Source organism: Oculina patagonica, chromosome 3, assembly GCF_052425735.1.
Source record: "Oculina patagonica isolate OP01 chromosome 3, crgOcupat, whole genome shotgun sequence".
NCBI lineage: Eukaryota > Metazoa > Cnidaria > Anthozoa > Scleractinia > Oculinidae > Oculina > Oculina patagonica.
Window position 1 is genome coordinate 3,990,721 of NC_135760.1, and position 22,604 is coordinate 4,013,324.

The 22,604-nt window shown below is 40.3% G+C and overlaps 1 protein-coding gene across 2 annotated transcripts; it reads right to left on the reverse strand.

Moving 5' to 3' along the window:
- Positions 1–2,938: 2,938 nt before the first annotated feature.
- On the reverse strand, positions 2,939–22,398 carry LOC144646148 (cell division control protein 45 homolog). Of its 2 annotated transcripts, none has more exons than XM_078505678.1 (23): positions 21,985–22,398; positions 19,477–19,536; positions 17,827–17,919; positions 16,440–16,534; positions 15,203–15,317; positions 14,371–14,439; positions 13,156–13,205; positions 12,491–12,539; positions 11,928–12,040; positions 11,203–11,316; positions 10,527–10,598; positions 9,430–9,489; positions 9,228–9,326; positions 8,763–8,817; positions 8,343–8,393; positions 8,168–8,223; positions 7,679–7,727; positions 6,253–6,342; positions 5,712–5,795; positions 4,733–4,796; positions 3,972–4,023; positions 3,664–3,740; positions 2,939–3,311 (listed from the first exon to the last, which is right to left on the reverse strand). In XM_078505678.1, exons 1-23 carry the CDS (start codon positions 22,102–22,104, stop codon positions 3,241–3,243), a joined length of 1,758 nt encoding a protein of 585 aa, XP_078361804.1. In that variant the 5' UTR covers positions 22,105–22,398; the 3' UTR covers positions 2,939–3,240. The 2 variants fall into 2 exon arrangements, with proteins under 2 accessions (XP_078361804.1, XP_078361806.1); XM_078505680.1 differs by lacking the exon at positions 21,985–22,398 and adding an exon at positions 19,634–19,883.
- Positions 22,399–22,604: the final 206 nt, after the last annotated feature.

Here is a 22,604-nt window from a genome sequence, read left to right on the forward strand (position 1 = left end):
TCACATTAAAGACCATTAAATACGTCCAAGGTACAAATATCTCTGAGAAATATTGTGCACAAACGCTAATCAATGGCTATCAATTACGATACGTCACAACAAAGTAAAACAAAAGCTTGGTAACTTGTCAATCATCAAAGCGAAGTATGTAATTATGAATGACAAGTCCAAAGAAACTTGCTGATCAAACAGAAACCTTTTCTTTAAAAATGTTTGAGTTGAAAATATAATAAGTATTTTTGTCGGCATTGAAGGGAAAAAGTCAACCCTTGGCATAATAAAATGCGAAACAGCAGCTTTTGAAAGCAATATTGTAAATCAAAACAAACCTTTGGAGGTGACTTGATGAGCCGGAAAAAGTGATAAAATATCCGTCTACCCAAAAATTAAAATTCAAAATTTTATAATTGATTTCTTAAATACAATTTTATAATGGATTATTATTTAAAATAAAAACAAAAGAATGGCAGATATGGAAATATTTCGACGAATTGAGAGATTCAGGAAAATGAATATCGATCACAGGTGACACAGGTGCCAAAGTTTCCGGTACGTTGTTTAGGAGCGGGCCAGAGAGGGGTGGGGAGGGGGGAGAGCACTCCCGTGTTTGGCCTAAGTGGGGATGTGCCAGACCTTTGACCAACGATATGTAGTCGATGTCAAAAAATATATGCACGCAGCGAAGAGAAAGCTTTGCTATAATCAAGACAAAAGATCCGACACATAAGCACAGTGCGTTGCATTTGCAACACCCAAATTTTGTCCTGTGCCCAGCTGCAGACTCTGTGCACTACGTGTCACAACTTCCTACCCCTACCCACCTCGACACACAGCCGCTTTCCATCGCTTACATTAGCACGTACGTCACCTCAACACCTCTCACGTGCCACTTGGATTTGAGCGCCGGCGATGAAAGGACGCGTGATTTATGAGGCTGACGATCACCCCAGGTTTATCTTTTCAACAACGGCTATCGTGCAAAATGCTTGCAAAATGCAACCTTTCCTTTCGTTCTTCGGGCAGAGATTCGCAATGTCAACCAAAAAAATATAAACAAAAAAGAACACCGGAAACGGGCTTAGAGAAAGTCTAGGGGAAATGCAAAGGTAATAAAAGCCTGCACGACTGCGTGCGTGTACGTGCATCCCTTACAGTAACGCGACAGTAGTCTGCGCACGGACGCGAACTTTTAATTTCCGTCCTGTATGACGTCTGCACGTAGCCTGTGAGCTGGAGAGGGGTGAATAACGAGGGGCCTGGAAGAGGGAAAATGGGAACTGGGATTTGGGCAAATCTCCACTGGGAAAATTGGATTTTTGGGTCTCTGGGACTTGGAATCACAATAAATAAACAATATAGAACTGGGACTGGGATTTGGAAAATCGGGAAAACAATAGGCTGGGAAATGAGATTTTATATCCCCCATTCAGGACCCTCAATAACCAATCCGTCGCCTCGGCACTTTTTTCAAATGCTGAGCTTGCTATCGCTTACGTTCTATGCAACGGACTGAAAATGTTTGTTTTTTGATTTAAAGAAGTTTCCTATCATTGCTTTCTTATTCGAAGGTAACGTTACAGCATTATGTAACACCAGGAGCCCAGCGAAACTGCAATACACTTTGGTAAATGAATAAACAGGGCACTCGGTAAAAACAAAAAGAAAAATTACACTATGATTTTTCATTTCGAAAAAAATGAACAAAACGCCAACACACCGAGTTCAAACAATTTATCGCAAACGTTCGAAATCCGTTCGCGTCTCAGGCAAATCCATTGATTCGCAACGAACCTATTCACCCCCTTATGGTGGATTTCCACTGACGCGATTTTTAGTGGTGAAAAAATTAGAGACAATGTATGAACGGCCTGTGTAAACGTATACGCAAGCCGTCATACATTGTCTCTAATTTTTACGCACGTAAAATATACGCGTCAGTGGAAATCCACATTAAGGAGGATAACGTAGGGTATGTGTTATGAAATTTCAGCCAATTGGCGCAGATCAGTGGAAATATTTAGACTCTACGACTATCTACCAGGACTTCAGGAACCTCAATCCCTATCCACAGCCCCCACTCTACTGCCCCACCCCTCCCAGCCTGTTCCAGGCGTTCAGTTAGTGGGGGAGCGGCTCAAAAAAGCGAACGTCTGGAACAGGCTACTCCCCCCCCCCCCCCCTAAAAAAGTTCACTAAGCAGACACTACGGTTGGTAGCGTATACCTTTTATTCAATCTTTGATAAACTATACACAAGATAAAATTTAAGCGTAATTCACGTCTCAAAATCTGACGCACACAAGTAATATAATTTAGTACAGAAAGTATTTGACACACCGAGAGAGCCTGGACCGAACACCCGGATAAGTAGTGTCAAGATCGCTGGGAAAAGCGTTTGGAGATTGGCGAAAAAATGATCTTGCTTATGTTACGTAATAACTCTTACTAGGAGGACATAATCAGAGGGCTTAGAGTTAGTGTATTCTTAGAGGAGTCATTTCGCCCTAAATTGGTGTACCGGTTCTTGATTGAATGGAGACAACTTCCCTCCATAGAAATAAAGATTCTGTTGGACAACAAGTTTATAATAAGAAGAATCAAATCCTAGACATGGACACTCTCCAGTAGGTCGTACCCCTCATCCTCAATCAGGATGCCTTACATTGATTTGCTGTTATCTACAGGCACTGAGTTTGAATATGTATGTACAAGTTCAGTATATAGAGCGGTTTCACTGAGTGTCGAAGTTAATTGGGTTGCTTTGGTTTGCATTGCTACGCTTAGTGATTGGCTTAAAAATCCGCGCCACTTCTCAGCCAATCAGAACTAAAACCAAAACCAATCGTGACTCGCCGCGCACGTTCCCGCGCTCGTGACGGCTACATGTATTTGCTCGAGTTTTGATTGTTCACTGGATTGTCTGTGTCCTGTGATGGCCAGAGTAATTACTTTGGTTTTGGTTTTACGACACTCAATTGAAAACTGCTCTAAAGTCCTTTTTTTTATGATTCACCCTTTACCCTTTGAGTCAAGCCCAGTAGGAATTAGTTCCTAACTTCAGTTCGCATTTTTATGACTAATTACTGTAGGCTACTCTGGAGATCTTCGCTGGATTAAGGTCTCGAATAAAAATCAAACTCGGCGAAGGAGTATTATACAAACTTTTTTACAAAATATGATGGATTATACAACAAGTGTAAAGAAGGGAGAAAGATACATTGTGATTGAGAGTGAATTGACTTTATTTAGGGATGAGAAGTGCCGAGAGAGCATCAAAGAATTTTCCACGGTCTTCACTTTTCATTTCTATCACTGCAAAGGGAAATAAAAACGGTATTTAAAAAAGGCGCTTTAGACAATGAGGTACACTTGGGTCCTCATTTTGGCTCAAAAAATATTCACTGGTATACCGTAGAATTCCGGTTATAAGCCCCCCCCCTTTTATACCCCCCCCCCCCCTTTTTCCCTTTAAAAAAAAAATTTTCCCCCCTCCCCTTTTTTTTTTTTTTTTTTATGTCCAAATCCATAGCTTTGAACTCGCATTTTAACTGTTTACTTCGCGAAACAGACAATGGAAAAATAATATCAGTGCACATTTTCGCGTCAAAAAGAGGTTTTTTGCTCTATTGTTCATAGAGCGTCTAACACGTAAAAAAAGACCTACCTGCCGGGTCGAAGTGGTCGTGAATTGTTCTGGATTTTGTTTTGCTGGCAGCCATTTCAAAAGCTTTTCCTAAGAAACTGCAAAGTAAACGGAATTGAATTGAGACAAATAAAACTATAACGGGCGAGCTGGCTGTGAAGTTTTTTTTTGTTTCTCCTGGTTTTTCCTGCCTGGATGTTCAAAGGAGGATTCAGAAAACAGACAGGGGGTCAGACAGGTACTGCGTATCTACGCTACAACTTTTCAAATGTTTCTTATTTATTTTACAGACATGAACTCGCGTAGCCTGGCTAGGCTGGGACACTTACTTTTTACAAGAGTCATCAGCAATCGGAGGCACTCCAACTAAGAGACAAGTTCCTGAAAAAAAAAAAAACACAAGAAAACCGTCATATCTTAACGATGACCAGACATAAACATCGTAATGAAAATATATTTTCTCGCAAACAAACAGCACTCAAAAGACGTTCCTTGCAAACTACACTTATAAAACCCAATAAATACACCACGCCAAAACGAAAATTATAAAGTGTTCTTTATGTGGCAGGTCGTGTGATTGTTTACTTGCATAGTTTACTGATTAGTTTTATAATGAATAATTATTCTCTAATTTTTGTGAACAGGAACACCATCTTGTTTTGATTCAACAAAACGTGATCATGTTACCAACACCACCAGAGTCTACCCTACCAGAGAGAGAGAGAAGAAAGGTCGCGCAGGACCGAGACATGATGTAAAGAGTAGGCACGAACGGACGACTGAAGCCGACAACACGAATGTCAGACAATGTCTTTCTTTAAGTTCTTGTACAAGTAATTACACGGTATTATTGAAATTGATACTGAGAAAGTTCCATAATGAAACTAGAGTTTGGAACTTGTTTTGACCCTGTCAAAAATTTCGGTAAAATGTCAATATTTAAATGCCAACTGATTAGTAGCCACTCAGTTTTTATGACAAACATTCAGCATTTATTGAGTACCTATTTAAAGCGTTCTGTGGGGAAAAAAGTAGGAAAATGAAGGGGCTCAAGTAAAAATATATGTGGTCAAGTTGTTGCTATCCCTACCTTTATCTGGATCCAGAGGCGCTGCAAGAACGAAAGGTAGAGCTGCTGCTTTCTTGTTTTTGGACTTGATAATCAGATAGAAAAAGAAACTCAGGATTAATAACAACAACAAAAGTAATAACGCGAGTCTCAAGTCCTCAGAATGCAGCCTGTGAACGGAAATCCGTCTGTGTTCGAAGGCCTATGAGAAAGTGGGGAAAACAAGAAAAGTCGAGGAAAGAAAAACATTGTGCTTATTTCTAACTTACTGTTTATAGAACAGCAAGGACAGAGTGTCCCGCAAAACTGTATATCGTTATTGAGACTTTTATATAAACTTTTTTTGACAATTCCTTTAAAGTGTATATGACGAAATATTTCGTTATTGTCTTTTTTCCTGCTGATGCACAATTTTGGCGCCGTTTCAGAACACTCTCATATTTCCGAGATTTTTTATTCAGTATTTTACCATTTTTTAGAGTCAAATCTTTGACGTCATCACTGATCTATTTGAAACAAAAACGTCTCCGAAACGAAAAAAGTTCGAAAGAAAAACGCCATTCTTCTGTATTTCGAAAGGCCTTTCAAATAAGCAGAAAATACTTTTCATGTCATATACACTTTAAAAAACGTTTAACATTGTTTAAACGCTTGGCAGACGAAAAAAAAATGTTTAAAATTCTACCAGGGTTCTAGAGATGTCACAGAGTAGAAGTCACGTAAAATTCTTCTTCATCGTAGCCATCGAGTCTCAAGCGATATAATGAACAGTGTTCGGGACCATAGAGTGGTTTTGAAATATAAACTACCGAAAATGTATCTGACCAATCACAATAAACGCAAATACGCACGAACCAATCAGAATTCGAACCAGAAACATGCAACCAGCGCCAGGCGCGGGAAAACGCGCACAAGGCCAAGTCACTGTCGTTTTTGGTTTTGGTCCTGATTGGCTGAAAAACAGCACGTCTGCTCTGATTAAAGTAAGTTGTCAACATACCATCACCACGTAGGCATTGAGAACGAACCGAGCCAACGCTCCTAGAACGGCCGGCTTACTGAACATGTCCAGGTCTGGTATACCCTGAGAACAAGATGGAATATATCAATACTGTCATCGTCCAAGCTACAAGCTGCACATCAAAACAAGGGAAGATAGGGTCAAGAAGGAACAGTCAACACCACTTGGATAAATGACACTTAAAAAACTGAAATGATAATTGTACAAGTCAATATTGTAAAATTGACATTTTTGTTTATGACTGGCCCCGGTTTAGTCTATTGAACGTTCTTTAATCGAGCCCAGACGAACTCAATCCACTGAATTCAGTAATCGAACTTGTGTGCAATTGTCTTTAAAATCGAATGTAAATTTATGTGTTCGATTGAGGTTCTGTTAATCGGGCAAAAAGAAGCGTGTGACACGTAAAAGAAAGTGGAGGGAATATACGCCACGCAAAGATGTGCTTGACATCAGTGCTTGAAACGGAATCACCCCGATCCTTTGCTATATGCTTTGATAAATCGTTCACTTGTCATACCTCTCTGAGATGCGAGTACAGAAAATGGCCAGCGCACATAACTTGGTGCATGTCAATCAAAGATCTGACTTGATTGACAACAGCAATCAACTGAAAGAAAAAGCCAGCACGTTTATTAGTAAACAGTTTGATAATGGGACCTAGCTGGACCTGTTACAGCCTGTTATAACCTGTTGCAGGATATGAAATAGTGGGGAACTAATCCAAGAGTACTGACTCCACACAAAATGAACCCAGTCAACATCAGTCAAAAGTCCAATGCGACAATCGCAGCCGACAATGTCTCTAAAATATGTAATTTGACGGCAGACGACCGTCGCGAAACACTGACCACCTAGTGCCCCAAAGTCAGTTGTCTAATACGCCATTCCAAATTTGCATTTTGCCTCTGATACAAAACGAGGCCTGGCACAAAACCATTCATGTTAAAAATTCGTTTTATTTGCATGAAAACGTGCAAGTGAGTAAACTGACTGATTTTTCAGATGAAAGCCTTTGCACCAGGACTGGCCTTAAGGCAGTCGCAAACGGAACTCGAAAATGGCCCACTCAGTCGAGAACAACGTTCCTTTTTTCGGTCAGAGTGACGCAGAACTAAGAAGGAAGACTGAGCCTGCGATGTTCAGAGGTAAGTTGCTAGACAGCATAACGCAGCCATGCTGATGCTGAAGTGAAACATTAGGGACTTTAAGATACCTGGACGGCTGACCTCGAGGACGGCTGACCGGAAGTATTTTTTCGCGTGTAGCCTATATTGCGCATGCCCGCTCCACGCACATTGCCGTCCAGCTCCGTCCAGCTCCGTCCAGCTGTTGTCAAGGACGTGAGAAGTAGAGTTTTGCCGTCCACCAGTGAACGGGAGTGCTTTTTCTATGATTTCGTTTAAAAATCTCATTATTTTTTAATTCTGTTACTTCGTTAGGTGGTCCTTCATGGTATTCTTGGTTTGTTACTGATAAAAAGTTAAGAAGTCAAGTTTTATTTGCGGTTGCGAATATATTTGCTGTGCTTTGCATAAACGATGATGGCGAAGCCACGTGCGTGAATTATGAACTTTCTTGCTTGTTTTTCTACAAAAATTTCACTTGGAATTTGTACCCTGTGAATGAAAATAGTGCTTTCTGGTCCCAGACTTTGGGCTAGAAGCGCCAAATGTTTTTCTTCGTATGTTTTGGGCTAAGGAATTATTGATCCACTAACGAAGCCGTCCTCCGTTCACACACGCCGGCTCTTAACGTTGGAAGTTCCCGCCAAGAACGTCGACATCAGCCCAGTCCTCCTCGCGAAATTCTACCGTCCTCGAGGTCAGCCGTCCAGGTATCTTAAAGTCCCTATTCAGAGAACACGTGAGTGCTCAGCGATTGCACAGTAGGAATTGGTAACTTTATTAGTGCTTTTACGAGAATTGCCGAAAACAATTATTTACCTGCTTCTTGCCCATTTTGATACCATCTTGTAGCTTCTCAGTGTTGGATCTAAACAACAAAATAAACTTTCAGTGATTTGTTGCTCACTGACATTTGATTGCTATGACGAAGTCACCTCCTACCAAGCGTTTCCTGAACGCTGTCATAACAAAATAGCATAAAATAATCACAGAACCGATCGCTAAAGTAGACGACTAAAACTACAAACAAATCCGAATCTAAGGCAAAAAGAAATAAAAACCAATGAAAAGCGCGGGAAAACAGGTCTCTGGCAGAAAGAGCGGGAAAAGACGTACCTGGCGGAAAGGGCGGGAAAACAAGTAACCTACTTTCAAAGAAAAGGAAAACCTTTTGTTCTGATTGGTTAAAAGTTTCCAACTCGAAAACCAAAGCAGACGCATAATTAGACAATTATAATCACAGCTTAATCAATCAATCAATCAAGCAATTATGTAATCTTCACGACTGCAAGGTATTTTGTTCCGTACCTTGACAAAGCGTCTAGTGCTTCCAAGAAGTTGTCCCATTTGGTCATTCCTTCATTCTGTAAATATAAAGTATTGTTAGTGACAGACAGACAGGCAGACAAACGGACAGACAGACAGACAGACAGACAGACAGACAGACTCAATCACTCAATCGGCCGATCTGTTCACAACTTACCGGAGCTTCCAAAAGAGCGTTAACTGCATAGACAACATCACTTGCACAAAGCTGTTAAAAAAAAGAAAAAAACAACAACAAAACACTAAGCTCAGCATCAAGAGTAAAAACAACTGTTTTGAAGAGTTTTCTAGCTTTAAACCAAAACGATTATTTTGTGTTACCTTATTATAGGAAATCAACGCGTCATGAATTTAACAGAATTTAAATTTTTTTTATTTTTTTTTTTTTTTTTTTTATTTTTTTTTCCTTTTTTTTGTTATTTTTTTTATTTTTTTTTTCCTTTTTTTTTTAATTTTTTTTTTGATTTTTTTCCCTTTAGGTAACAGTGTAATAGCAACCTCAGATCATCATCTAGTAACAAAGACAAAGGATACACGTATTATTTAAAAGTACTAATTCAAATCCAGGCGAGCTTACCTTATTTTTGAATCCATATTGAACGTGGAATGACCCATAAGACATTTCATCCAGACTTAACAAAAATTACAAAGAAGGTCACAGTTAATTGATAACTAAATAAGCCTTATTTAGCCTTATTTGAGATGGGTGTCGGACACCTATCTTAACTAGAATGATTAGCATGTTTCTTTGCATGTTACTCTTTCTTGAACTGGGCTCTGGGCCAAGTAGTCAGGGTTCAAAGCAACAGCTTAGGTTTGGACAAGATTGAAAGCTTGGTTGTCAATTAAAGATACGAACTCTGGAAAACGACCACATCACTATCCCAGAGGTCTGAAAATCCTTCGCACGTGCATGAGTCTCGCATCACGTTCTTTTTGAAACTTTACACATAACCTTATTTAGGGAGCGCGTTTAAGATGAGTTGGGCTATCAATGTTAATCATAGCATTTTTTATTGTTGTCATAAATTTGGCAACTTACCCAAATTTGTCAGCAGATGTCTCAACCCATCCCTTTAAGTTGTTCCTGAGGTCAAAATCCATGCTGTAGAATTTTTGCTTACTCTGAACAAGAGGGATTCTACAGAAAAAAAATTGTTAACAATAAAATATATATACTGCATGTATGAAAGTATCCACTACTGCACCACAGTTAACTGGAAAAAATCCATAATTAATCTTACCCCATGTCAGCTAGAAATTCATAGAGTTTCTTTTTTCCTTTTATTGTCCACACCCTGAACCTGAGAGAGTTAACAAATTATGATTATCAGTGTCCGACTGAAAGTTCATCCTCAGTATTGATAACATTTTCAATTCTTTTAATCTTTCTATAACAAATTCAAGTTGTGGGAATCAAAGCAGATCACCTTAAGAACAACATCTTAAGCACCCCCCACGACCCGGCACCCACATGAGATGACGCCAGCCGGAGGGACCGCGCGGAACAGACCGGCCTGGTTGGGGGCCCCGGGGGTGAGGGGGCGGCGGCCACAGGTGACGACCCGGAGGCGAGGGGCCCCACGGCGGGGGGGGTCAGATTCTTTAACCAACTAACAAAAGTTATATGAATTGTGATCCTCACTGAATGCATACTTATGATGCAGTCTTGTGTACTACATACTAGCTATGCATTGCTTTCGAGTGGTAAATTATGGAATATCCCACAAATCACTTGTACTGTAAACACCCCCAGATAAGCGCAACCGCAGACAAGCCGCACCCTAAATTTAGCAACTCAAATTTTGGAAAAAGGTTGTTTGAAAGTAAATCAAGGGGAGTCTTCTTCATTGAACTTAAACTCACTAAACATTAAAACGGAAATATTTCAGTCTTACACACACAAGTATTTAACTATTTTATACCATGCCATAGAAAATACACTCTACTAAATTTCATGGAAATGAGATGGAAGGTTGGGTTGAATCCCATTGAATAAACAACTTTCCAGTATTCTGATTGGCTGTATTTTCTATGGCATGGTATAAATTTGTGTATGGAATAAGCCTCTGAATAAACTACAGGTGTAACTGTAAGCGACAACATAAGCTTGACATTTTGGGTTGTTACTTACTGTACAAAAGTTGCATGAAATGTATTTTTAGCTATTGCGGACACTAAATATTACAGTCAAAATCCAGATCCCCGACGAAAGACGTTTGACTGGAAATGACTCCCCACTATACCTATTAAGGACTCTTGCTATAACGGACACTAAACGACGCCCCGAGCGTGTCCGCTATAACGAGAGTTGACTCTATCAGAAAAAAAATTAACAAACCTGCAGGCTGTGTAACGAGAGTGACAGATGCTGTCAAATAGCGACCAATGTCTGTACAGTGACAGTCGCAGTCTGGTTTATCTTGTTAAGGGTGTAAAGACAAAATTATGAAAATTAATTTATTCCCTGGTGAAAATCTTTCAAGTATCTGTTACAGGTCAAATTTAAATTCAGGTTAAATTTTTTTTAACCTAGGTTATTTTTTCAACCTAGGTAAAATTTATGGTTATTATTAGGGTAAGGGTTGGGATTGGAGTCATATTTTTTTAAAAAAAATAGTGAGTCACCCAACATTTCCTATGTGGCAAAGTGGATAAGGGGTTGGACAGCAAGTCTAAAGGTCAAGAGTTCAAATCCAGTGCAGTTTAGTAAAAAGAAAAAGAAAAGAATTTGATGATACTACTTGGGGGGGGGGGTGGTATAACAGCAGGTGGAATGGGAGGGTAAGTGAGGATGGTGAAAGGGGGGTTCAGAGAAAGTGGGGGAGGGAGGGTTTTTTTTTTTTTTTTTTTTCCCTATTAACCTAGCATATAAAAAAATAACCTAGGTTGAAAAATTTGACCTAAAGCTAATTTTGACCCACAACATACATGTATCTTCATGCATTTCATGTAAATTTCACATGCAGGATAAACTTAAAAACATACTGCAGGAAAGATCTCTTCAAAAAGGATACTCAGTATCAAACACAATTCTCATGCAGTTGATGGAAGAGCCATTTTCATCTGTACCATGATTGTGTCTCATAACATGTTCGTGAAGGTTTTGGGCATCTGTAACATACTTGTCACTGTAATTAAATTAGGCAAAAAGCAAACATATAAGCATACATGACACAACTATGTGAATAATAATTACAATACCTGCCAACAATACTATGACAATGCTAAAATCTACTTTCATTAGATCTCTAAGGTACTATGAAACATAATTTTAAGGAAATGAATCTTCTATCTTTTTTTTTAAAGAAACTTTTAAGAATGGGTGAGTGAAAAGGTACTTAAGACAAAGCCTTTGTCTTAAGTACAGACACCAAGAAAACCAATTTCCCACTTTTCATTTCACAACTGTCATGACCTTAACCCAGGCCCCAGTGGTGTGTGAGAAAAACATTTTCCACTTGTTTTGTTCACACTTCTACTCAGCCACCGGGAAATAATATATTCATTTAACAATTACTACTGTGGTTTTGGTTAACTTGTGCTCTAGATGTTGCCTGAATTATATGTACAAAAGTTGATGGTACTTGTTCCTTAGCAGTACAAAAACACATAGACCTCAAAGTCTAACAATATTTTTGTTTTCGATAAAAATGTTATCTCTGAAAAACTTGTTGATCCTTATTGTGAATACAGCAACAAAAATTGATTAAATGACCCACTAATAAGCATATTACAGTACCTGTCAATTTTTTCATAGAGAAATTGATGAGTCAAGCCAATCGCTGCCCACCATAACAAGTCATTGCTGTCTTTGCTCATTTTCCAGGCCAACTCGTACATGATCAGGGATGCCTGATACAGAGATGGGAGAGCATTATTATTTTAATTCAATGTACAGTTGAATCTTGATAACTTGCACCCTCAATAACTCGAGCCTCCCGCTTACTCAAACCTTTTCCAAATTCCCCTCCAGGTTGTTTTCTTACTAATTTTACACTTGATAACTCGAACTTTCAATATCTCAAACCTTTTTTTTTGATTTCCCTTGAAGGTTTGAGTTACTGGGGTTCAACAGTACCTCAGTCCATTAACTAGTATATTTTATACAAAAATTATAAGAAGTTTTAAAAGAACGAGAAATATTAACTGCGGGTTATAGCAGATGCACTGGGATGAGTTGCACAAGGGGGTCTGTTCAGCATATTTGTCCAGATTTAATCTTAAGGGTGGACGATGATGATGATGATAGAAATGGGATCACAATACGAATATGCTTTGACATTGCTAATGTTAAATACTTACTGCACTTCCATGGAAGGCATATGCATAATACTGGTAAAGAATTTCCTGCCTGTAGAAGTAAAAGTCATATAAATCAGCTTTACAAATTATATACATTGTACATTGTTGCATCATCAAAACCGTGTGATAAAATTCTGGTCTATAAGCTCCCCGCCCTATACCCCCCACCCCCCCCCCCCGCACTTATTCGAAGCCGGCCCTATGGATATAGGCCCATCCACCTGGAAACAAAAAAAAATGTGGCCCGTTTTGGAACGTTTTTTTTTTTTCGCTTATAAGCCCTTCCGGATATAAGCCCCTCTCACTTATAAGCCCACGCCAAAAACCCTTATGGGAAGTTGTATAAGCCCATGTGGGCGCTTATAACCCGAATTTTGCAGTTATATCGGGGGGGGTGTGATAGCACATACAGGTATACTGATGGGAAGTATATAAAGTGAGCTATACACACATCAGATAATTACAAGTTTTTTCTTAAAAGCATTTTTATTATAATTTTATGTTGCAGTTCAATTTTTCCCATGGTACATTTTTTGTACCAAGTACAATAATGAAAAAGTACAAAATTATTAATCTGGTAACCATCTTGTTAATCCCTGTGATTTATTTCTGTAGATCTTATCAAAAGTCAACTGTTATAGTCTCAGTTAAGACATGGTACTCACCTGTTTTGGCGCCATTGTCTTTTTGACTTGCGCTTTGAAAGTGGTGAGTCCTGTAAAACAAAAAGTTTACTTAGTAATAGTAATGTACATGTTTATTATCATTTTTCCATAGATTACTTATAGTTGGGTGTACTTATGTCTCTCTCTTCTCTATTTATTACAGTATGTAGTATAGACTATACTAGTATGGAAAGTAGTCAATTTCTCAGCCTCTTCTGTGGATCTGCACATTTGATAGTTGGCTGTGCCACCCTTGACTATTTTGCCAGAATCAATGCTCAAAAGCAAATCCAATACTGCTTCAAGAGTCAGAGCTGTGCTCTTGCAGAGCCCAGGTGCCACAGGCAACCTACTTTTGTCTATAGTGACTTGTATAATTTTGCTATCATTAAAGCTTTAAACAGCTGGACACCCAAGATTTCATACATACAGTATGTGCCTTTGAGCACCCTGCAATAACTCTTAGAGCACAGCTTTGGAAAGTTATGCATCGAATCTGTGTTTTTCTGAAGTCTGGGGTGACACTTTTCCCTTATCTAATACTGTTAACCCTCAGAAATATATGCATTCATACCCCACTGGTACAATGGGGGCTGGGGGGAGTTAAGACCCCCACCTTTTAGGTATTTGTTCTATTACATGAAGAGCGAAATCATTTTGGACTTGCACTTACTTTTGGCACTTACACAGGGTTCGTACACTTTTTCAGGCCAAACATTCAAGGACTTTCTAGGACCCTTCTTGGAAATTTCAAGGACTTTTTTCATGAAATTTACCCCAAATCAACGATTTCCAGTCCGTTGTGCCGCTGATGTGCTTGCTAAAGAACTAAAAAAATTGCTTATTTTGGCGGTCTTCTCATTGGCTTGAAGCTTTTTGACATTCAATAAAAAAAACAAGGACTTTCAAGGACCGAAACAAATTTCAAATACTTTCAAGGCCTTGAAATCGAACACCTGAAATGCAAGGGTTTTCAAGGGTTTTCAAGAAGCGTATGAACCCTGCTTTCATGAAGTTTATATAAAATCCCACCTCTCAGAGCCCCTAAGGTGCTATAATTTCACTTATGTCCAGGATTGACGAGGTTTTTTTGGTTTTTTTTTTTTTTTTTTTTTTTTTCTTTTTTTTTTTTTTAAAATTTTTTTTTTTTTTTTTTTTTTTTTTATATTTTTTGATTTTTTTATAATTTTGCCTTTTACATGCTGTTTTTCTCACCTCATCTCCTGTTCTTCTTCTTTTTGAAGAGGGCTCTGATCCCTCCTCATCTGAATCTTCAAACTCTTCCTGAAAAGTAAAACAATAAACCATGTCCATGAAAATGTCCACCATTGATTTTCAACACTTAGAAGGATCACTGAATCATGTTTACTATGGGTAGTCCCATTGACACATCAACCAATAGTTGGCCAATAGTCGGTCGACACTGGGTCATTAGCAGGCCAGTATAATTATCAGTTAATTTTAATATCGGTCAAGTGTTGGTAGAGTATCGACCACGACTATCTGCTGACTACCTGCCGACTCTCGCTAGTTAGCCAATAGTCTGTCAACACTCAGCCGATACTCTACCAACACTCAGCTGATGATCGACAAACATATCAGAGGATACTACCTAACATGTAGTTAACATGATCCAGTTCATTTTCACGCACAACGAAAACTTTAATTAAGGCAACCCCAACACTCCTGATATTCACTCTATGAAGGATGGGTGCCTCATAGGGCTATTCTGCAGGACCTATGGTATCTCTTACATGGATTTTACTGCTTAAGAAGGCTGGGAAATGGGCAAATTGGTAGGTTTTAAAGCCCTTTTCTAAGACTAGAACCTGCCTATAGCAAAGAAATTTCCACCAGTTTCAAATCTTAGCTACATCCCTGCCACTTCTGTAGCCTTCAATCTGCTTGAATTTTTAACAATGTTTATGTCATAATAAATTATTGGTTTTTGCAGTTAGGACTGCTGATCCCTAGCTTTCACAATTGTGACAAATGTGGCAACACTTAAATAAAGTGATTTGTTATTATGAGTCGAATTAATTCTTACCTCAGAATCTGCATAAATATCATCAAAGTCAGGAACTGTAAGGTGTTCCCCTTCTTTCATTAATAGCTTAACTTGATCCTGGTTGTAGATGTTATCAAGATCAATGGGTCTATGACTAAAATGACATACAAGACCAATATTAGTTGGTATTTCAATTCCAGTAGCATCGTTAACCAAATTTGCAAAACTTTAAAAAACAAATTACACATTTTTAATTATTGGTTCTATAAATGTCATTTCTATCAGTTTTGATCATCCTGGATTTTCCACATTTTCAAATGACCTTATTTTTGTCTGCCTGACAGAAGTCAAGTTGTGACTTGGCATTGTCCATTCCACATTGTGGGGGGGGGGGGGGGGACAGGGTGGGGTCTGAGTCTCCTGCTTCACATAGCTCTTTCTCCCGCTTCTTGTACCTTTTCCTCCCGCTTGCCACCCCTTTCTATTGTGGTTTCCTCCTCTTTGTCCCATTTCTTTTGCAAAATAAACCAAAATGTTGTGACATGTTTTCAATTTCTCTCGGCTTCTGCCACCTTAGGAATCCCGTTTCCCATCCTTTCTTCTCCTGCCTCTCACCCCTTTTCTCCCGCACTCCCGCCTTCCTGTCTCCCTTTACCATATTGGTAGCTGGAAAATGTATACCGTATTTACTCGAATAAGCGCCACTCCCGAATAAGCGCCACCCTCGAATAAGCGCCGCATTTGGGACAAAAAAGTTAATAAGCGCCGCCCCCGAATAAGCGCCGCAGTCCCGATGCGGCGCTTATTCGAGGAACTCCGTTTAACTAAAAACAGCACTATAAAGCATCTCTAAAACAAACTTGGACATTTCGTTCCATCAAAAGCGATGTTTTGCAGCTTAAAGTGATTGTTTTGCCACTCGCCCATTAGTCTTTCTATCCAACATTTTTACAATACGGAGTTCTGTAAATGTTGTGAAGGCCACAAACTTTGCCATGACAGCTAGCGCCACTTCTCTCTTCAGCAAGAGACGAATATTGACAATCAAAAGACGTTATTTTCAATTACTGTAAAAGATTAGATTCTTTGTGGCGTCCAAATTTTAAATAAGCGCCGCCCTCAAATAAGCGCAGCCCTCGAATAACCGCCGCACTTGAGGTGCGAAAAATTTAATAAGCGCCACGGCGCTTATTCGAGTAAATACAATAGTTGTCTGCCATTTTACAATGATTGTAAAATCTAACTAAAGGTAATATATTTTAAAGCTATCACTTACCTGTCAGTGACATAGAACATGACATCCTCCTCAGGTTCCAGCATCTCAAGGATGTTTAAATTTGCACCACAGTTCACCATAAAGATGTGTTTTAGCTGGATTCATGGTTAAAAGAAATAAACAATAAATATTAAACTCACCATTAATATAATGCTGCCAACAGACTGTATACATTGTACATGTGATGATTGGCAGGAGGCAACTCACAACGCGAAGAAGTGTTTTAACTCTACAGCATAAAATTTGGGGTAGTTTGTTTTTTACAATGTAACTTTGTGGTCTGAATTATTTCTCATTTTTCTTAGTTTTGTCTAAAAGTCTATGACAAGTATACCTTTTCTGTTGAATTTTCAAGCAAAAATTCAATGTTGTGATAATTTTGTGGTAGTTTTGCATCTCAGAAAATTGACATGTCACATGACATTGTGTGTAATTCAGCGATCAAAAATAACTGAATATTCTTTTCTGGTCTGGCAATTTGGTTTGAGGTTGGAAATAAAAATAATATGGATCATCTTTAGGTGTTAGAAATGACCGTGGGGATTCATATACCCTATCAAAGCTGTGCTCTTATAATAATTATTGCAGGGTGCCCAAAGATTCTTCTGTAAGAAATCTTGGGTGCCCAGCTCTTAGTTGCTTTCTTGATAGAAAAGTTATACACGTCGCCCAAAGGCAAAAGTAAGTCGCCTGAGGCACCCAGCACTGCTAGAGCACAGCCCTGCCTATAGGGCACTGCCAGCTAAATTGATGTGGGGTATACCCTGTAGACTGTCCACAGCCTCTTGATTTTTCAAAGCAAAAAAAGCAAACGGAGCGAGCACACGGGGGAAGGGGGCGGGAAGAGAGCACTTCTTCCGTTTTTCGCGCTGGCGTCCAGTTCTCTCACCGTTCTCACTGCACCCTCATTGATCGAAAAAACACGAAAAAATAGAGGGCTGTGGACAGTCTATATCCCCTGGAAGTTTGTGGACAATGTTGGTCCTTAAATTTTAATAGAATATAATCTCCTCAGGGATTGAAAAAAGTGTTGTCTGATTGTCAAAACCAACTAACCAAGGTAGGTTGTCAATGTTTGCCAACTAAATCATAAAAACAGTAGACTAAGACTAGCCCAGGGCAAGCTAAATTTGACAATTACTTGTCTAAAGGGCAAACTCGAATTCAAGTGTTTTTCGAGCCCTGCTCCTATTAGGCTTTCGTAGACACCATTGGGACCAGAAATGTCCAGTTTAAACTTTTTACTACAAAGAGGTCGGTGGTTAAAATTGTAGTGTTTGTAGGTGGCTGGATGGTATCTATTTGCCGGGGAGATTCAACTGCGTAATGTCTGGTTTATTTAATTCTGACCATTCATTGACAAAAGCTGTTAACTTTTAAATCTTACCTGTTCAGAGTGTTCATGATAAGCCCTTGCTAAATCCTCCTTTCCACTGACAGGGACTATGGTATACTGCACATTGTCACATTTAAACAGCCACTATCATATGACAAAGAAAGAAAGAAATTTTTATAATGTTTATAAGGACTGCACTTGCTACATACCAGATAAGGGAGCCATTTAGTATTTTAACTACTGCGTTAATAAATTAATGTGTAAAATGTCACTCAGTTAACCAGGGTTGGAAACTAAAATTTTGGAGCACTCGCCATCTGGGCAAGTGACCTTTAAATAGCACTGGCCCAGATGAGTTTTCACTCGCCCAGTCTCCTCCATTAAAAAAGGAAAATTTAACCCCCCTCCCCCACGAATCATAAAATGTACACCTTAATTTTTTAAGCATGTTTGATACCCCTCATGCCACCGTAGTGGTCGATCATGATACAGACTGCAATCTAAGCCTATTTCTTAAATGAAAAGTCGCTGAAAATAGACCTTACATCACACAATAAAAATGCGAGCACACTTCCATCAAAAGTTGAAACAAAGTTTAATCTGATATGTATTCCCAAATACCTGTAGTTTGTAAGCAAATAGCTTAGCCTGCACACAGGCTAGCTTTGATGGAGATTTCAAAATGTTGGTAAGCTATCGGCTTATGGACAGTGTAGATTATTTTAAAGTGGAAAGTAAAAATTCCTCTGATTTTGAATAATATATTGAAAATCGTACTCGACAAACCGGGCGAGTGATCTGCGATTTGTACTCGCCCAACAGTTTTCACAGTCGCCTGGGCCTGAGTGGGCAAGCGCTAATTTCCAACCCTGCAGTACTATGTTATTTTTATCTTTGATGTTTCAGACGCTGATCAGGTTACAACAAAAGTCACATCTGATTAACCTTGCTAGCTAGAAAGTGTGTTTTCAGGGCCAATATGCAAGCATATAGCTTGTCCCCGGTGTTTGGTTAGTTGGCGAGCAGCACAAAAAAGGGCAAGTGGCATAACAGATGGGGGGTTGTAAGGTGAGATTTCACTTGCCAAATTTCGTGCTGCTCCCTAATAAGCTGAACACCTAGAACAAGCTAGCAAGCTAATAACAACTACACTTGTATCATTGGGATGAGTATCATCAGCTTTTAGACCCTCAGTTGAAGGCTCTTTAATACTACCACAAATACATAATCAAAAATTATACCTTGGAATAAATAGTGCAAACAAACTCTTTCCATGCCATGTACGTTCACAAGATAATTTACGGTGCAACAATGCTGGGCTCTCACGATAAAGTCATAATAGTAAAAGTCAAACTCATTGCGTTTCATTGTACAGAAATGTACGTACATAAAGTTCATACAGCTTTATAAAGCAGATGAATCGCAAACCACCAATAGAACAAACATCGATCATAACAAAATATAAATCCAACTTTGTAGAGATTCTTCTTTACATCTAGGACGTTACAAGTTTCAAAAATATAAAATAATATAAAAACCCGGTAGCACAAAGATTGAAATAATTTGTCATAAAGTAAGTCTAATAAAATCGATCGAGAAAATTATCCGAAGAATCGATGGGCCATCAATCGTCTGGATCTGCACACTTAAGTTTAATTGTTTTATATTTCTTCTCATGAGATGAAGGCTACATTCTTTTACCTGCAGTATCTTGCATGCACACAAGGAATCCACATCCATTGATACAAGAACCAAAACTCGCTGCAAAAATAAAAGGTCGGCCATTTTGATTTCGCTCGCACGATTTAATTTCACATTTGGAGGCTAAAACATGAACAACAACTTCAAAACTACCTACCTCGTTGATGATAACATCATATACTTCTTCTTTGAGTTTTTCTACAAACATTTTCGCTTCGTAGAGGTTATAAAATCAACATTTGTACGCAAAAGTCCGTGTTGAAGCCAAACACAAAAGATTCGTTCGAATTTTAATTTTCGGCGGGAAGGAACCGCGGTTGCGTATTTTTGGTCCCAGCTCTCGCTCTGCGAAGAGGAGACGCCTGGTTGAGCCACAGAATTCCCAAGCTCAAGATTCGACCCTGTATGCGACTGTATAGTGGTGTATGGGACAGGTAAAGAATGGGCCATTTCCGAGTTACCCTAGCCCCCCCCCGGGGGGGGGGGACTTCCATAAATTTCGGATAGGGGTGTGCCGTGGCCGTGACCCTATTAAGGTTATTGTCAGAGAAAACCGGCGGAGCACTCGAGGCGCCAACCCATCCACAGTAAGACGAAAAGATGTACCATGCAGCAGAAGACGTTCCCGAGAATGACAACTTTGGGCCCCCAGCAGCGCGCGAACGTATCCTACAGCACACTCGATCCCACTTCATCAGACACTATCCCCACAGAACTTCCGAGCTATTCGTTCGCGCAAACCACTGGAGCCTGAGTAAGTCGACTTCGCAGTGCGGAGTATTGGAGATCATCCCCGATGAGCTCAAGAAGCGAGCAACGCCAACAGGCCGCACACAGACACGAGCGCCAACAGAGACGACCACGGACGGCGGGCCCGGGACGACGAGGCGCGGACGAGGGAGGGGGAGAGACAGACAGGGGAGGGGAGGGAGAGGGAGGGGGGCCCGGGACAGCCCCACGAGCGTCCGCCGCCGGAGACCGCCGCAACCCGAAGACATGCCTGCGAACACAAGGAGAAGGAGCCCGAGACGAGGGGGCGCCCACCCAGGGGGGGAGGGGGAGCAGAGGAGGGGGGGGAGGGGGGGGGGATGAGAGGAGGGCAAAGAGGAAGGGGGGAGCAACCGGACGAAGGGGAGGAGGAGACGAGAGAACGAAGAGGGGAACCGCCACCCGCGGAGGAAAGAGAGACAGAGGAGATGGGAGGAGGAGAGACAGAAGGGAGGACGGAACGAGAGCAAAACAGGGAAGCCGGACAGGGAGACAACACCCAGCCAGACGGACGAGAAGCGGCGGAGGACGAAGCGCGAAAGGAGAGAAGGAGGAAGAGCAAAGTCGGAAAATGACAGCACGGAGGAAACAGACGACCCCCCGAGGCCGAGTGAAACCGCTTGCCGCGAGGAAGAAGTCAGCAACTGAGGGAAGAAACGCAGACAAAGGGTCGGACAGGAACGAAGGAGAAAGAGAACCAAGAGGACGAGACTGGAAGAAAGGAAGAGGAGGGTGGCCGAGGGAGAGAAAAGGGGGGGGAGAAAGGAAAAATGAAATGAAGAAAGGGAGCGAAAAGAGAATGGACAAGGAAGAAAGAGGAGATGAAAGAGAGCGACGCCGCGAAGAACAATAACCTGAGAACAGCAAAGACACGAGGGAAACAACTGCCGCAGGAAAGACAGAGCACGAAGTGGTAGGGGGAAAAAAGAAAGCAGGAAGAAAGAAAAGGGGAGGAAAGAAAAAAGGAGGAGAGAAGGGAGGCCACCAAGTGCCGAAGGGGAGGCCAAGAAGAGAAGAAAAAGAGCCGCGCAAATGCACCGACACGAAGCAACGGAAAAGAGAAGGAAAGGCGACCCGAGGCCCGCCCGGCCGACAATAACACTTAAGGATAAAGAAAGCGAAAATTGATACCCTTTTTAAGGCCCAAAACCGAAAAATGACACCCTATTCAAGTGCAAGGAGAGGAGAAGCGTTCCGTGACGACCCAAATAACGGCTAACAGCGCAGGGCAAGACACAAATCTTTATAAAATCGCTTTACTAATACCTGAACAAAACATTCAGTTTTAAGATATCTTTTTTTCGTTTAGCTGGGCGTTTATTTTAGCTAATAGAATTTAGGTACCCTATCTAAGGATCACACCGGGAACACATTGCCAAAAGGAGCAAAAATGATACCCTATTTAAGGACCAAGAACCTCAAAAACCATACCCTATTGGGCGGCACATTTCTATATAGGCCACATATGGGAGTACACCCCACCCCCCCCCCCCCCCCCCCCCGGGACCCTAGCTTGTGTCTGTTTTAAATCGAGTCTACGTGCGAAACCATTCAAATGAAAATGAGGTTGATTTGCATGAACATGAACCTAACTTATTATTATATGAATGGTTTCGCACGTAGACTCGTTTTAAAACAGAGGCATAGGGTAACTCGGAAATGGCCTATTGTATGGAAAGTCGCCGATCGTAAAAAATAAACTTGAAAATAACTATCTAATTTGAAATAAAGTTTTCCTACCTCGAATGTGTCAGGTTTGTCTCTTTTGCCGATTTTGAAGCCATTCTGACGCAGGTTAGTGAAGTTATTCGAAATCGTTGTCGGAGAAGGAGAGAAGGCGGAAGGAAGGAAAACAAACATGAAAAAGCATGCAAAAAAGACATCCTTGAACACGCGCTAAGATAGAAATAAGAAGTCTTTACTAAGAGTATCCAGGATACAGATAGTCACGTGTGGCGTTTTATTTCTATTCAAAGCCATGCTGTAGACACTTCGTAGAGCTGAGACAATTGTACCAAGTTGAATTTGCATAAAGCCATCGGAAAGCTTTGTCAATAATTATAAAGTGAGCAACCAATTTGGAGCACCTGGTTTCTTGAAACATGAGGGAAGGATAATGACTCTTTCCATAACGCTTCAATTTCATGAAACAAAAGCAATTTGCCAATTTCCTCGCCGGATGTTACTTGTTTGAGCCTCGTTCTTAAGAGTCATTTGCGGAGGCATTAGAGTAGGCATTCTTGAGTGTTAGACTAAAGAAAATTTGTTTGAGTACTGATAGCGTAAATTTACGTGGGTTTAATTTATTGATATATGCTTTAACCTATAAAACAAAACTGCTGTTTCATAATTGTAGTCGA